This window comes from Oncorhynchus kisutch, linkage group LG8, assembly GCF_002021735.2.
Source record: "Oncorhynchus kisutch isolate 150728-3 linkage group LG8, Okis_V2, whole genome shotgun sequence".
Classification (NCBI taxonomy): Eukaryota; Metazoa; Chordata; class Actinopteri; order Salmoniformes; family Salmonidae; genus Oncorhynchus; species Oncorhynchus kisutch.
This window is the reverse complement of record NC_034181.2, coordinates 65,170,705-65,186,036: the sequence shown is the minus strand read 5'-3', so window position 1 is coordinate 65,186,036 and position 15,332 is coordinate 65,170,705. Positions and strand designations below refer to the sequence as shown.

The 15,332-nt window shown below is 42.0% G+C and overlaps 2 protein-coding genes across 8 annotated transcripts in view; both read left to right on the top strand.

Annotated features, from left to right (window-relative positions):
* tead1b (TEA domain family member 1b) overlaps positions 1-10,325 on the top strand; it is a 59,411-nt gene extending 49,086 nt beyond the window's left edge. For all 7 annotated transcript variants that reach the window (XM_031830871.1, XM_031830874.1, XM_031830872.1 and 4 more), the window contains 8 exons: positions 1,782-1,916; positions 2,190-2,236; positions 2,570-2,631; positions 2,806-2,930; positions 4,173-4,346; positions 5,552-5,692; positions 6,358-6,510; positions 7,150-10,325. In XM_031830871.1, coding sequence (XP_031686731.1) covers positions 1,782-1,916; positions 2,190-2,236; positions 2,570-2,631; positions 2,806-2,930; positions 4,173-4,346; positions 5,552-5,692; positions 6,358-6,510; positions 7,150-7,263 — 951 coding nt within the window. In that variant the 3' untranslated portion in view covers positions 7,264-10,325. The remainder of the gene's footprint in view (positions 1-1,781; positions 1,917-2,189; positions 2,237-2,569; positions 2,632-2,805; positions 2,931-4,172; positions 4,347-5,551; positions 5,693-6,357; positions 6,511-7,149) is intronic.
* Positions 10,326-12,865: 2,540 nt separating this feature from the next.
* rassf10b (Ras association domain family member 10b) lies at positions 12,866-14,986 on the top strand. The gene has a single exon (XM_031830867.1). It carries the CDS (start codon positions 13,113-13,115, stop codon positions 14,505-14,507), a length of 1,395 nt encoding a protein of 464 aa, XP_031686727.1. The 5' UTR covers positions 12,866-13,112; the 3' UTR covers positions 14,508-14,986.
* The last annotated feature ends 346 nt before the right edge of the window (positions 14,987-15,332 follow it).

The window sequence follows — 15,332 nt, the reverse complement described above, 5'->3', positions numbered from 1 at the left end:
TTTTGCAATCCGTTCCAGTCATTGGCAGCAGAAAACTGGAAGGAAAGGTGGCCAAAGGAGGAGTTTGCTTTGGGGATGACCAGTAAAATATACTTGCTGGAGCATGTGCTACAGGTGGGTGCAGCTATGGTGACCAGTGAGCTGAGATAAGACTTATAGATGACCTGGAGCCAGTGGGTTTGGCGACGAATATGAAGCGAGGGCCAGCCAATATGGGGCTTTGGTGACAAAACGGATGGCACTGTGATAGACTACATCCAATTTGCTGAGTAGAGTGTTGGAGGCTATTTTGTAAATGACGTCGCCAAAGTCAAGGATCGGTAGGATAGTCAGTTTTACGAGGGTATGTTTGGCAGTATGAGTGAAGGATGCTTTGTTGCGAAATAGAAAGCCAATTCTAGATTTAATTTTGGATTGGAGATGCTTAATGTGAGTCTGGAAGGAGAGCAGACACCTAGGTATTTGTAGATGCCCACATACAGTGAGGGAAAAACCCCTGCTTTGATTTGATCCCCTGCTGATTTTGAATGTTTGCCCACTGACAAATAATTAATTGATCAGTCAATAGTTTTGATGGTAGGTTTATTTCAACAGTGAGAGACAGAATAACAACAAAAAAATCCAGAAAAACGCATGTCAAAAATGTTATGAATTGATTTGTATTTTAATGAGGGAAATATGTAGAAATGTGTATATTGCTTCCTAACATCCCTGAAAAGTTGCATATCGCGGGGGCTATTCGATGCTAATGCAGTTCGCCACAGGATGTTTTTGTGCTGGTCAAGGGCAGTCAACTCTGGAGTGAACCAAGGGCAATATCTGTTCTTAGTTCTACATTTTTTGAATGTGGCATACTTATTTAAGATGGTGAGGAAAGCCCTTTTAAAGAATAACCAGGCATCCTCTACTGACGGAATGAGGTCAATATCCTTCCAGGATACCCAGGCCAGGTCGATTAGAAAGGCCTGCTCGCTGAAGTGTTTTATTAGGGGTGGTCGTTTGACCGCGGACCCATTACAGTCGCAGGCAATGAGGCAGTGATCACTGAGATCCTGGTGGAAGACAGCAGAGGTGTATTTAGAGGGCAGGTTGGTCAGGATGATATCTATGAGGGTGCCCGTGTTTACGGATTTAGGGTTGTACCTGGTAGGTTCCTTGATAATTTGTGTGAGATTGAGGGCATCTAGCTTAGATTGTAGGACGGCCGGGGTGTTAAGCATATCCCAGTTTAGGTTAGGACGGCCGGGGTGTTAAGCATATCCCAGTTTAGGTCATAAGGAGAAGAGTGGGGGGACTTGGTGAGAGGAGCCATGAAAGGAACTCTTAACCAAAGCTTTCGTCCTTCAGACTTAATTTAGTCATTCTATTTGTATGGTTAACTGTGTTCTGTCAGGCAGACAAATCCAACCTTGACATAAGAACTATTGAATTAAGGAATAACGGAGAAAGGAGTTATTATTAATCACTCTATTACCTATTCTATATGGTTGGAAGTGTGTTAGTGATAGATTTGTCAACAAGGAAGCATTATTAAGTGCATACCTAGACTTACCATTTTCAGGAATTCAATTTTCAATTTACTCTGTGGCACATTCCTTTGAAACAATCCACTTCTTTAATGGCTGCCGCAATATGTTTGCTTTTAACATGCCTGCTGTCCGTCATTGTTGGAGGCGAGTGTGTGTGCTTGTGTGTTTAGAAGTGTGGCTGTTGTTATCACTGTTCTATGTCCCCCATCTTGCCGTCTGTGAGTGCTAAGCCTTTTGTGATGGCTGTTGAAGGATCAGACCGTGAAGGACAAAGCCCTCCAAAGCATGGCCTCCATGTCCTCGGCTCAGATCGTCTCTGCCACCGCCATCCACAACAAGCTGGGCCTGCCAGGCATCCCGCGCCCAGCCTTCCCCGGAGCGGCAGGGGTAAGAGGCTCGCCGGCAACCCACTATCGGTCCACTCAGACCAACACACCACAGAGGGCAGCCACCAGGCCCCCTGCTCCCCAGCCAACACAGCTGACGTCCCATCCAAATCACATTACACACACCAGGGCTTTATGGAAACTGACCACATCTGATAAGCACACAATCAAAACGAATGCTAGTCGAGATAACTACATGTGTTAATTGTGCTGCTTGGAAGTATTTTTCGGTGATGTGTTTGGATGTTTTGTATTGATATATCTAATTCTCTAGTTTTGGCAGGGCATGATATCGACAGCCCAACCTGGATCATCACAAGAGTGAGTATCGTGTTCTATTCTCAGAAAACATGCAACGTGACTGTTTTCCATTTCTCTCCCTCTCTCTGTTTCTCTCTGTCACCCTCTTGCTGTTCCGCTCACTCTCTCGCTCTGTCGCTCTATATGTCACATACTCGCCAATATTTTCTTTGTGGGTGCTGCGGTTGAAGGGTCTATATGTTTCAGAGATAGAAATGAATGGGCTCTCGTACAAATACTTCAGTCAGCCTTCTTTCTTCCTCACTGCTTGTCAGTAGTGATATATTCAATATGTTGCTCTGTAGATGTTCCAGACCATTGCATTTTTCTAATGGGATCCTCCCTCTGTTTTAGCATCAAGCCGTTCACCCAACAAGCATATCCCATCCAGCCAGGAGTAACAACAACGATTTCCAGTAAGGCTTTCACTCATGCTTACAACCAATTTCCTTTTTTTTCTTAATACGTAGACCTGTGGCGTTGTTTAAAATCTGACATTATAATGAGTTATGGAGATACCATTCAGTTTGATGATATGTCAGAGAGAGAGTTGTGTTATCTGAGTGTTGCTCATGGTGGTTGTGATGCAGGTTATGAGCCCACGTCAGCCCCAGCCCCCACAGTCCCAGCGTGGCATGGCCGCTCCATCGGGACATCCAAGCTCCGGCTGGTGGAGTTCTCTGCCTTCCTGGAGCAGCAGAGAGACCAAGACTCAGTGAGTATCAGGGCCCCATACTCATTTATCAGACACTTTTATCTAGAGTGATTTACAGGAGCAATCAGGGTTAAGTGCCTTGCCCAAGGGAACATCAATACATTTTTCACCTAGTCAGCTCGGGGATTGGAATCAGCAACCTTTTGGTTACTGGCCCAACACTCTTAACCACTAGGCTACCTGCCGCTACTCATCACCACTGCATATGTATCTTGCATGTACCACTCTACCAGGCTACTCATCACCACTCTACACTGCCACTGACCTATTCACTGTATCCAGACTGGCACTACCTCAGGGTTATTTATGGGGTTTTAATGTTGAGGGAAAAAATACCCGCTCGCTCTTATAGCTCTTCTTTTTCATGAAAGCATGTAAAAGCATGTCAAGATAGGGAGGGTATTGTCCGTATTCATGGCCGCTCTCATGAGACATAGCTGTCAGTCATTTCCAGCTCTTATCAGCCAGTTCTGGCCCCCTCTCACCACACAGAGGGTCTAGCTGCACACTGTCGAGGATCAAAGAGACGAGAATAAATGCACACTAGATTGAATTCCCTTCGCTAGTTCTGACCGACCATGCACACACACACAGAACACTGGGATTAGGGAAAGTAAGATGGACCACAGACCCATGTCACGTCATGTGAAAAGGCACACAGACCAGCAGCCCCTAAGCTCATGTCTCACATTCTTTATTGTTTGGTTTGGACGTGAGCGATCTGTCTTGGTTTGTCTGCATTCCCCCGAGAATTTTATTTTGTTATTGATATCGCATGACAACAGCCATTAATCTTGTATTTAGCTGAATATTTGAGATGGTTACATGGCCTTAAGGCTAGGCTGGAGAGGCCATGCAGCACTCTGATACTGAAGTAAAGGGCAACAGTGACTTTGAAATAACCCTCATGATAAGATTTGACTCTCTCACAACCAGAGCATTAGGACAATAGTACAGATTTAATTGTGAAGATATTCCCAGATTTGCTGGCATTCCTCCTTTTTGTCTTATGACTATGTATCTTATTTATAGTTTTATATATCATACACATGGAGAACAGACTGACTGGTACTGTAAATTAGAATTTGGCTGAGGATCTCAGTCAGCCAGATGTTCTACAGTTATTGAAAACAGAACAGCAATAAACTGAGAGATCAATACTCAAAAGCATTTTTTAAATGATTTACATGTGTCTTTTTTTGATATTAGCTCTGTAAGATGCTCATGTTTACTGTCTTTCAGTACAACAAGCACCTCTTTGTGCACATCGGACAGACGAACCACTCCTATAGCGATGCCTTGCTGGAGTCAGTGGACATTCGTCAGATTTATGACAAATTCCCTGAAAAGAAAGGAGGACTGAAGGAGCTCTTTGGCAAGGGTCCCCAGAATTCCTTCTTCCTCATAAAATTTTGGGTGAGTGTCATGTTGCAAAGTATCTGCACTGGTCTGGTGACTGAATAGCACTTGAGTGTGTACAGTAGGCCAGTGTGTTTGTATGAAGAAAGAGGTAAGAAAAGATATGGAGAAGAAAAATAAACTCAACCAGATATTTAAACACATATGTTCACAGAACTACTTACTATTAATTAGCTTGTGAAATGAAACGGGTGAGATTTAATGCATTTTGGTCTACATTAGTATCTCCATAAAGATATATTGTATATCATTTCTCATGTCGTTTCTGTGGTAAAAAAAAGCATTTCCTGTTTTACAACCCAGAGAAAACTGAATTTGTTTGGTTTCATCTCTAGGGGTTTAATCAGAGGCTAAACACTGACGATGGCTGCAGAATGCATGTTGCTATATTTGGCCTCGCATAGCAGGAGAACTTGTGATCAAAGTGCTCGCTAATTCAGTGTAATATCTCAAAACAATGGAGTGACCTGGTTGCACTCTTAATGGCTGTTTAAACATTGCATGTATTTTAGCCCAATGGAAAATGCTAACTAGCGGCAGCCAACAAAGTGGGCCTCGCCGTCGCAGCCAGAACAGCCCGCTCAAATTCCTTTTGAAGTGACCGGCCAATCTGAATTTCAAATGAAAGGCACAATCTGCACAATAATTAAAGTGTAACTGCTTTGACTAATGAAGGAGGAGGATGCTATAGAAGGAGATGTGCTCTTTTTGTCCCCATAATGAACATGATGTCCTGGACCTGGAGAGCTGCCCTCAGAGCACTGCTCCTTTTCACTGGCATGAATCAGTCTCTTAACATAACTTTATTTAATCTCCCTTATAATCTAGTTCCAAATATGGATTACATTTACATAGTCATTCAGAGGTGGCTAAGAAGTGTTTCATTTATTTAAGACTATCTGTTCACTTGATCACTGATGCCCCACTAGATGGTCATACATTCACAGGTGTAGGTCATTATTTATTTGAGATAAATGACTACTTTCAATCTACACTAACATTTTTCCATTGCATGGTGCATATCCATACAACATTCTGCATTCCATTAAATTGTCATCTCATTGCCCTCTCACTGGAGGGGCAGTATTGTGATGATGGCCATTTTTGGGCTAAAACACATTTCTCTCACCTCATATGGATGAAGAAATGGAACACATTTCTGTCTTACCAACGACTAATATTGTGTTATTTGTGGTTCCCAGGCTGACTTGAACTGCAACATTCAGGATGAAGTGGGGGCTTTCTATGGAGTGACCAGTCAGTATGAGAGCTCCGAGAACATGACAATCACCTGCTCAACTAAGGTGTGCTCCTTTGGCAAGCAGGTGGTCGAGAAGGTGGAGGTGGGTACTCAATCTGTCTTATTGTTTAAAAAAAAAGATCATATTTTGTAAATGACATATTCAGTCATCAGTATATGTGGAGGTGGAAAGAAGCGCACACCTGGTCAGGTGAGGTTCTCAGGTGAGGTTCTCAGGTGAGCCGCACACTCTAGGAGTTCAGATGAAATAATCTATTACCAACGTTTCGACAGACAAGCTGTCTTCATCGGGGTTTAATGACAAACACTGCGGGTCACTAGTTTATGTAGTTTGGAAGGACACACTCAGGTGTCTGTAATCCTGGCCAGCTGTGGCATGATTTCATTGGTCGATTTACAAATATCAATGAACATGTAAAAAAGCATGAATGGATAACATACGATCATAGATACAATTAGGCTACATCATATAGGCCTACAAAACACTTTATTTACAATGGAAAACAAAAACACAGGCATCACAGGAATGACTTCAGATCAAACTCTACGATGAGACCGAAGGGAGCGAGGGTCTTTAAATTAAAGATCCAGGCAGTCTCTTGTTTTAACAATAAATTGTCAAGGTCACCCCTCTCCTAGGGATGGTGACGTGTTCGATGCAGATATAGTGATGGTATACAGTATGTGTGACATAGCTATCAGTATATGCGGCACACATTTCTGGATGTTGGTTCTCTCTCTCCCTAGACGGAGTATGCCCGGTTTGAGAACGGACGCTTTGTGTACAGGATAAGCCGGTCTCCCATGTGTGAATACATGATCAACTTTATCCACAAGCTCAAACACCTGCCTGAAAAATACATGATGAACAGTGTCCTGGAGAACTTCACCATTCTATTGGTAAGGATTACTTCTTGTCCTGTCCGTCCTACTACTGCTTCCTTAAGCAGGCAATTACGAAAGCCAGTCTCCCACTACTCTAACCTGTGGCTAGGACCCTCCCTTTCCTTTATCCTAGCTTTCTGCTGGGCGCCTTTGGCTCCAGCGAACCTGAAAAGAGGAGCTCTGACTGGGGCCTGAGATGAGCCTCGCTCCCTGCTCCTGCATTCCTAACATTCCACAGGGGATGGAATGCAGTGTGAGGAGCCTTATCATCTGCAGGGGAGAGGAAGGGAGGAGGGGAGGGGAGCGATCAGAGGGGGTGGGGACCCCTGTTATTAGCCATCACATGGGGGCTTAAAGTCCTATTCTCCACTGCAGAGAGAGCTCTTTTTAATGCATGTGTGGGTGTGCACTCTCAACCCTGCCCCGGTTTTGTTTGTTTCATTTTTTTCACCCACTCCTTTAAATTCCTTAGATTTACAAATTGACTTGTTTTTGTCACACTGTTTGCTGATTGACATCTGTCCATGGGCCTTTTAGCATTGGAAAGTCCTTTTCCTGAGACCCATATTCCTCTCCAGAGACTGCTCATTGCATTACATGGAGTGGGATTGCCTTAGGTCTGAATGACTAACATGACATCTCCGTCTCTTCCAGGTGGTGACGAACAGGGACACACAGGAGACTCTGCTGTGTATGGCGTGTGTGTTTGAGGTGTCGAACAGCGAGCACGGTGCACAGCATCATATCTACCGACTGGTGAAGGAATGAGACTCCTGAACCCCCTGAATCCTCCCTTTACATAGACTAAAGAACCTCAAAACAAATTGACAGTGCCTCTAGCTGAAAATCACACATGCACTGCTTTTCGGTCACATTTTGGGCGAGGCCTATTGTTAGTCATTTCTTTGTATATTAATGTATGTATTTGATGTTTGACTGCAGCTGTGAATTGCGGTACAGTTGTTCTATGTTTTGATACAGGAGAAGTTCTTCATTTTAAGGATGGCAAGTCAATCTTTGTTTGTAGGATGTACATATAAAAGAGGCAGTATGTAAGGAATCTGTTGGTTGGGTTTAATTTGGTCAACAGACATTATGTGTATGTTGTCTTCTTCCTCTTTGATCTTGTAATGTACACTTAGAAAACACTAGAAAGATGTTGTCTGTTCCCCATGGGTTCTGTAAACTATGTGTATATCTGTAGTTGATTTGTGAGCGTATAGGTCACAGGAGGTTGGTGGCACCTTAATTGGGGAGGACGGGCTGGTGGTAACGACTGTAGTGGAACCAGTGGAAGGGTATCAAATACATCAAACACATTGTTTCCAGGTGCTTGATGCCATTCCATCTGCTCCGTTCCGGCCATTATTATGAGCCGTCTTCCCTTCAGCAGCCTCCTGTGGTATAGATATACAAACCGTACATACACACTTGACCAATTGGTTTTCCAAAGAAAAGCTTCTTTTTTTAAAACATTTTGGGGATAATAAAATTGCTACACGAAAGTTAGTCGAAGGCAGGTGATTGTGGGCACCATAATAGTGAAGTTATTGCTTTACAAAAACATCTGTTTCTTTCAGGGAAATAAGATACCGATCCCTGTGGACAATCCACGGTCTTAGACACTAACAGCAGAATGAATGCACTGTGATTACACTACAGACGCCTAGCTCAACCTGTGTCTCTGCCTCAGACAGGGCTTACAAGTCTTACATTGCAATAAGGAAACCATACATCTGTCCTGTTCCAGTGTCCGACTGAGTCATTCAAATGGATTTGATTCTAAAAACATGAAAGCACTACTTTAGCTACTCTGAGTGGACTGCCACCTTGTCCTAAGCACTTGGTTCCCCTTCTAGGACATGCCAATTTTAACTTGTACCTTTTTCATTTAGATGTGTGATTTAAGGTTTTAGGATATCCTGAAATAACCATGAGAAAATGGATCACTTCTTAGACAGCGGGCTGTGTTCAGTATGCAGTTTCATTGCCTCTAAACAGATGATGCATTTTTTCTGGCCATTGCAGTGTAATTTCTACTAAGTTCTAGCCAATGTCGCTGCCTTTACGTTTACACCACCCCATGAATCTGTGGCCTACACCAATTCCGAGCCTTAAACATGTTACGGACGTGTGAATTCCAAAAGATGCCACTAAAGCTGTGATCTCTTTCCTAAGCTGGGTGACTAATTTTCACATTTTGTAGGAATTCACCTACAGTACAATCTGCCAAAGTGTAACAGTGTACAGTGCCTTATTGTATGGTGTCAAACTGGCCTTGGTTCACTTTTAAGAATGTATTTTGTTTTTAACACGCACAAAAAATATATAAAATCACTCACCAATATACATATTGGTACAAAATTTTACCACAAACATGCGAGTTGAACTGAGTTACTTTTTAACATAAATAAGAACTGACTTTGCCTTTCCTGTTCTGAAAGACCAAAAATACAGAGATACATACGATCTCTAGTCATGTCCTGCACTGTAGCATGGAAGTGCCTTTGGTTTAAAATCTCCAGCAATGAAAATAGTAAATAATTATGAATTAAGTGTTGCTAAACCAAAAAGAGATGTAATGACACCAATCACCACATTGCCTTGCTGAAGGTTTGTACTAGATGACAAGGGACAGTGAGTGAGTCGATCAATGGTGAAATAAATTATATATTAATATAATTTGGTTTTAAGAAATTATCTGTTAAGAAGAGTACCTGTACTATACATGTGTGTAAAGTTAGTCTGTGAAAGGCCTGTTTGACCAGACAGCAACTGATAGAATGGAGGATGGTGACTCGTTCCAGCAGCTGTAAAGTCACATAGGCTTACAACTTTACCTTAAGAAGAGATACATTTTTCCTGATTCTTACTAAATTATTAATGGGAACGTCTCATTCTGAATCATTGCAGAAAATGTTTCTGGTGGATACAGACAATGTTGGTTCAATTGCTCAGTATTTTTGCTACAGCCCTATGGAGACTGGAGTTCAGTAGGCATATGTATTGTTCCTTTGGTAACTGTCTTATCTCCCTTTTTGCCCTGTGTACTAGTTCACGTTTAGGAATGACTTACTGAGGTGTTCCTGTTTTATTGTTCTACGTGTATATGATGGTTTGTGATTACATTTTGGGTATATTCCAAGCCCCAAGAGGGTGGTGATGCTGTTACGGCTACACTGCTGGTACATTTGACCTGTCAGTTCCAGGCTGGAACAGCTGACTGTACCTCCCACGTCTCTGGGGACCAGAAGACTGTTGCCTTTGATCAGATGAATTGTCTAGAGGACACTCTGAAAACAATGGACACAAAGCATAATAACAGAATCTCGACACAAACATATCAGCAGTTTAGCTCTTGTTGTTATTTGTTTGTAATTTTGTCTAAATGTAGGTACTGGTACCTTTTTTGTTGGTTATTACCATTTTAAGATGTTGGTTATTACCATTTTAAGATGTTGGTTATTACCATTTTAAGATGTTGGTTTTAAAGTGAACTTTTCCATAGTTCAGATAGTATCATAAAAACAACTATTGGGTTTGTGTGCAGACATTTTCTTTGTAAAAAAGGTGCTTTGTATAAAATGATATATCCTGGCTTTTCTTGGTACAGAAGTGTGATAACTTTTCATATCCACGACAGTAACGCGTTGGAGCAAGGGACAGAAAACAAAACCTGCTATGTGTATGTGTTCTCTACTGCATATGGTCTTGTCTTTGCTCTGTAACATTTTGATGCCTTCTTGATAAAGTGGTCAATATTTTGTAGCTTTCTAGATACTTTGTATGTATACAATATTGAAGTTAAATAAATCAGGAAAAATATGGTCTCCCTTTTTATTCTGTGATCAACTGACAGTGAAAATGCAAAAAAATAATAATAATTGGGAGCATCTCCAAATGAATACTTAAAATCTAACTAAACCTTTAGATTACAAAACATAATATGTAAGAACACATCAGCTGTACTAACCACAATTACACACCAGAGGGAGCCTTTCCCTGGCTTTTGTATTGGTGCCAGCCTTGTTACAGTATCTCCATGTGGCAGTATTTTCAATTATGAAACTAGATTTCATAATCTGGGACAACAATTTACAAAAGAAGTCTCTCTAACAACAACAATGAAGCCACTCAGAACGGCTGCACTCTTTGATAAAGATGGTTTACATTTAACAGACACTCTTATCTAGAGCGACTTGCAGGAGGAATTAGGGGTAAGTGCCTTGCTCAAGGGCACATCAACAGATGGTTAGAATCCCCCAGCCTACATGAACAAACACCCTTTCAGTTACTGGGCCAAAGCTCTTAAGGTTCCGCTAGGCTAGCTGCCGCCCAATGTTATTATCCCTAGAGCAAAGCCCTCTCACAGCTAAAGTTCTGTGCTTCGTTCATTTTGAATAAGATCTATCATGACTATTGCACTTAATTATATATATATTTTTGTGAATAACTTATGAAGCATTAGTGTCATTGTAAAATGTATCACTTTCCTTTGGGAATAACAGTTATCATGGGTAACACTGAATGCTAACACCAGATGGAGCTATTGTCAAATGAAAGACTTGTCCATTGGACCAACCTAAAATAGACTGATGGCCACGGTGCTGCTGTTTAACTGTTGCACTGACATGCTCATTCTGTAACACTAACCTGGAGCCTAGGTATGTCTATTGCTCTCTCATTCACTCACTCACTCACACATCGATTATACCTTGTAATGGTTTTACGTTGTACTGACTGTAACATCAGTAGTTTTGTGTGCTTAAATAATCAGAGACAGAACAACTCGCCCGTCTACAGAATGCCCTCTCCCAATCCTCTCTCTCCACTGACACTGTCCACATAATATCTAACAGATGTGTGTCTGTCTGTCTGATGTGTGTGAGAGGATCTGATTATGGAGACATGTTTAAATCCATGCACAGTGCACCAGTGTAATCTTCCCAGGGGTCAGAGCCCTGCCAGATTTGGACTACTACACTTCCTGTTTCCAGGGAGGCTTTTACGCAGCTGTATCTGAGTACAAGAGGAATAATACTGGACACTCATAATGGGTGTGAAATGTGTAGCTGTGTAGCTGTCCTCACTTGACAGGTACCAGCAGGGGGACAGAATGTCTCTCTAATTCCAGATAAATCCTTGAGATCAAGTTCAGAACGCTGCCTTCTGAATGAACCAGGAAGTGATCATCCCATTCGGCACAGACGTCATTTCAACGTCTAGTTTTGGTTTACATTTGGTTGAGTCGACATCTAATGAGAATTCAACGTAAAATCAACAAAGAATATCACCATGCCATTGGATTTAGGTGAAAAAAGATGACATTCCCTTACGTTTCCCAGGTTGATTCAACATCATCACAATGAATTGTTTTTGTTGAAATGACGTGGAAACAACATTGATTCAACCTGGGAATGTACTGTGGAACCACGAAGCTGGCTCAATACAATTGTTTTTCTTATACCATCTGTTTGTTGGGGTGTTTGTCAGTCAAGTGACATATGTGAAGATGCATGGTGCAATCTATTAGGCTACAGCCTCCTACGCAGATGTGTGTAAATTAGTCTTATTTTGTACACTGCATGATAATGTCTTTGGTTTAAAAAAGTATAGATGCTCAGCAGTAAGATAACATCTTCTGATTTAGGGATGTCAGTACCTTAATTCACTCCTCCCATTGTCACTATTTGAAGTGTTGCACAACCCCCAGGACTGTCTGCATTTCTGTTGGCATCATCCAAGGCACCACATGATGTAATATGATGCTTACCTGAGTGGTGAAATGAGAAATGAATAGGCCTACACATTTCGGTCTCATTCATAAAAACATTTACTACAGTAAATTATTATAAATGAATATTAGTAATAATAATACACGTGCATTTATATAATTATTATTATAAGTATTTTTCGAATTTTACATATCATTACTATTATTGATGTGGTAGTTGTTGTAATTATTGTTATCATTATTAGTTGTAGTATTAGTCGTTTGTTGTTGTTATTCATAGATAATAGTGTTGTTGTTATTGTTATTGGGGTGGTAGGTAGCCTAGTGGTTATACCGTTGGGCCATTAACCGAAAGGTTGCTAGATCGAATGCCAGAGCTGACAAGGTAAAAATCCGTCGTTCTGCCCCTGAACAAGGCACTGTTCCTAGGCCGTCATTATAAATAAGAATTTGTTCTTAACTGACTTGCTTAGTTAAATACACATTGTTATCACGTTTTATCAAAATACGCAATCAGGTTCTCTGGGAGAGTAACAAACTGTATGGGCGGTGTTACTTGACGAGTTTTGAAACTGTACAGTTGTCATGTGATCAAAGTCTCCGGTTGTAAGCACAGCGCGCAAAGAGCGCAGTTGAGTGTGCTTACTTGGACACAGAGCAAACAGCGACAGCAAGGACTTCCCATACGCTACCAACTACTCGAGGGAACGCGTAAAATGAACAATTTATCTCAGAATGTTGGATGTTGCTTTTTATTCTAACGTATGCGGATGTACAATTAATTTAGCACTTAAATGACAAAACTCTTTTCCAATCCGTTTCCATCCTCAAAAAACGTAATTTGAATAGTTATCTAAAGGGGGAAAAGGTTTAGTTTTAGTTTATGATGGAGTCCAAGGAAAGTAGGATATCTGTGTGGGTTTGCCGAGAGGAGAAGCTTGTCTCCGGACTGTCAAAGCGCACCACCTGTGCAGATGTGGTCAATGTGCTCCTAGAGGATCAAAACTTGCAACAATGTGTCTCTGTAGCCATGCTCTCGGGATCACCCCAGTCCTATTGCATCGTAGAAAAATGGAGAGGATCTGAGAGAATTTTGCCCAATAAAACGAAGATCCTTCGACTTTGGGGCGCGTGGGGAGAGGAGCAGGAGAACGTGCGGTTTGTGTTGGTTAAAAATGAGGCTTCTTTGGCTAACCATGGACCCCGGAGCGCAGAGGCCCGTGTGGTGCTCAGTAAGGAGAGCCCGTGCATTTACAAGGGGACAGCAAGAGCCACCATGGGCTTCTCACCGGAGAAACAACGTCGGATTGTCAGGAAAGCTTTCAGAAAGTTGGATAAAATAAATAAAAAGAGGGCGCAAACCGTGTCCAAGGATGCGCCCACTGGGGAGAAAATGGAAACTTTGGTTCACCTGGTCATATCCCAGGATCACACAATCCGCCAACAGATCCAGAGAATTAAAGAACTGGACAGAGAGATAGAAATGTATGAAGCTAAAGTTCATTTTGACAGGATGAAAATGCATGGGATCAATTACGTGCAGGACACATACTTAGTGGGTGCGCATTCTGACGGGCTCTCCAAGCAGGAGGGTGAGAAGCCGTGCTCGGCGGAGGCTGTTGCCCAGTTCGAGGAGTATGCCCAACGGTGTGAGGAGGTGATTAGACTTCAGGATGAATTGGCTGAGCACGAAACGCTCATGGACAGCATTACTGTGGAGATCCAAGAGGAACTGAATCAGAGGTGGATGAAGCGAAGGCAGGAGGAGCTGTCAAGTAAAGAGGTGAAACCCAGCGCGGGAGAGACCGCTATGTGGGTATCAACAGCCCATGCGACACACACAGACACTTTAGCCCTCGAGGCTGATACATCGTTCGATAACGATTTGCTTCTGGAGGAGGAGAGGATCAAAACGCAGCTGGATACTAGTTTATACATTGGACTGCGCTTGAACACGGATTTGGAGGCTATTAGGAATGATTTGAATGTAACCCAGGATATTTGGGGGGCGAAAGAAAAGGAGATACGGGATTTGCTGGAGAAAGTGAACTCATTGTATATAGAGGATGACGAGACACAAGGCGAGGACAATGACCGCAACTCTGTGGTTACTGAGGCAGCAATGATGCGTCCCCTGGAGACGAAAAGCGAGTGGGTGGAGCAAGCCAGGGGGCTTTCAAAGACATGCAATGCCAACGATGACGACTCAGACACTGGCCTGAGCTCCATGCACAGTCAGGACTCGGATAACCCACCTGTGTGCGAGTCATTGGTATAAATTGCCAGGATGCTTCAAATTCTATTGACAATTATGGGACATAATTACTGTATGTCTAAAAACTCAGGGATCTGACATAGAGTATATCCCCACAATGAACAACACAATACAATGTATTAAAAAATGTCCCAAAATGTATTGACTAATATGTAACTTACAGAGTCAAAATACTTGGTCACTTATATATATACGCACTTATAGCTATTCACATATTTTGCTGCCTTTTCTCTATAAAAAAAAACCTTTGACCTGTGCCAGGATAAGACACAACTCAGTGTTATTGGTCAGATTATTATTGGTTAATTAAGGGATGGAAGTCTTTGTGTTTGCAAGACTAAACAGACTTAAAATAGACCATGCTAAATGTAACACTGCACAAGTGCTAATTCTGGTTGGAATGTGTTTTTGTGGACACACTGATGAGTCTTGAATATGAAGGGTGTATGACATACTAAAATAAAGAGAATTTAAAAAGCTTATGTGCAATTGCTTCATTGAAATGTGCAGAACATGACTTTGCCTTGCCTAATCAATACTAAGTCTGCAAATTGTATGCACCAGGAAAGAGTTTGGGAAGAGTGAAAAGTATAGGATGATGTTAAACCATGTATGTGTGTGTGTGTGTGTGTATGTATGTATGTATGTATGTATGTATGTGTGAGAGTGTGTGGATGCATGCATCACTGTGTGTGTGTGTGTGTGTGTGTGAGAGAGTGTGTGGATGCATGCATCACTGTGTGTGTGTGTGTGTGTGTGTGTGTGTGTGTGTGTGTGTGTGTGTGTGTGTGTGTGTGTGTGTGTGTGTGTGTGTGTGTGTGTGTTCAT

Coding starts and splice junctions, on each gene's coding strand:
- rassf10b (XM_031830867.1), top strand. CDS start 13,113: ATGATGGAGTCCAAGGAAAGTAGGATATCTGTGTGGGTTTGCCGAGAG.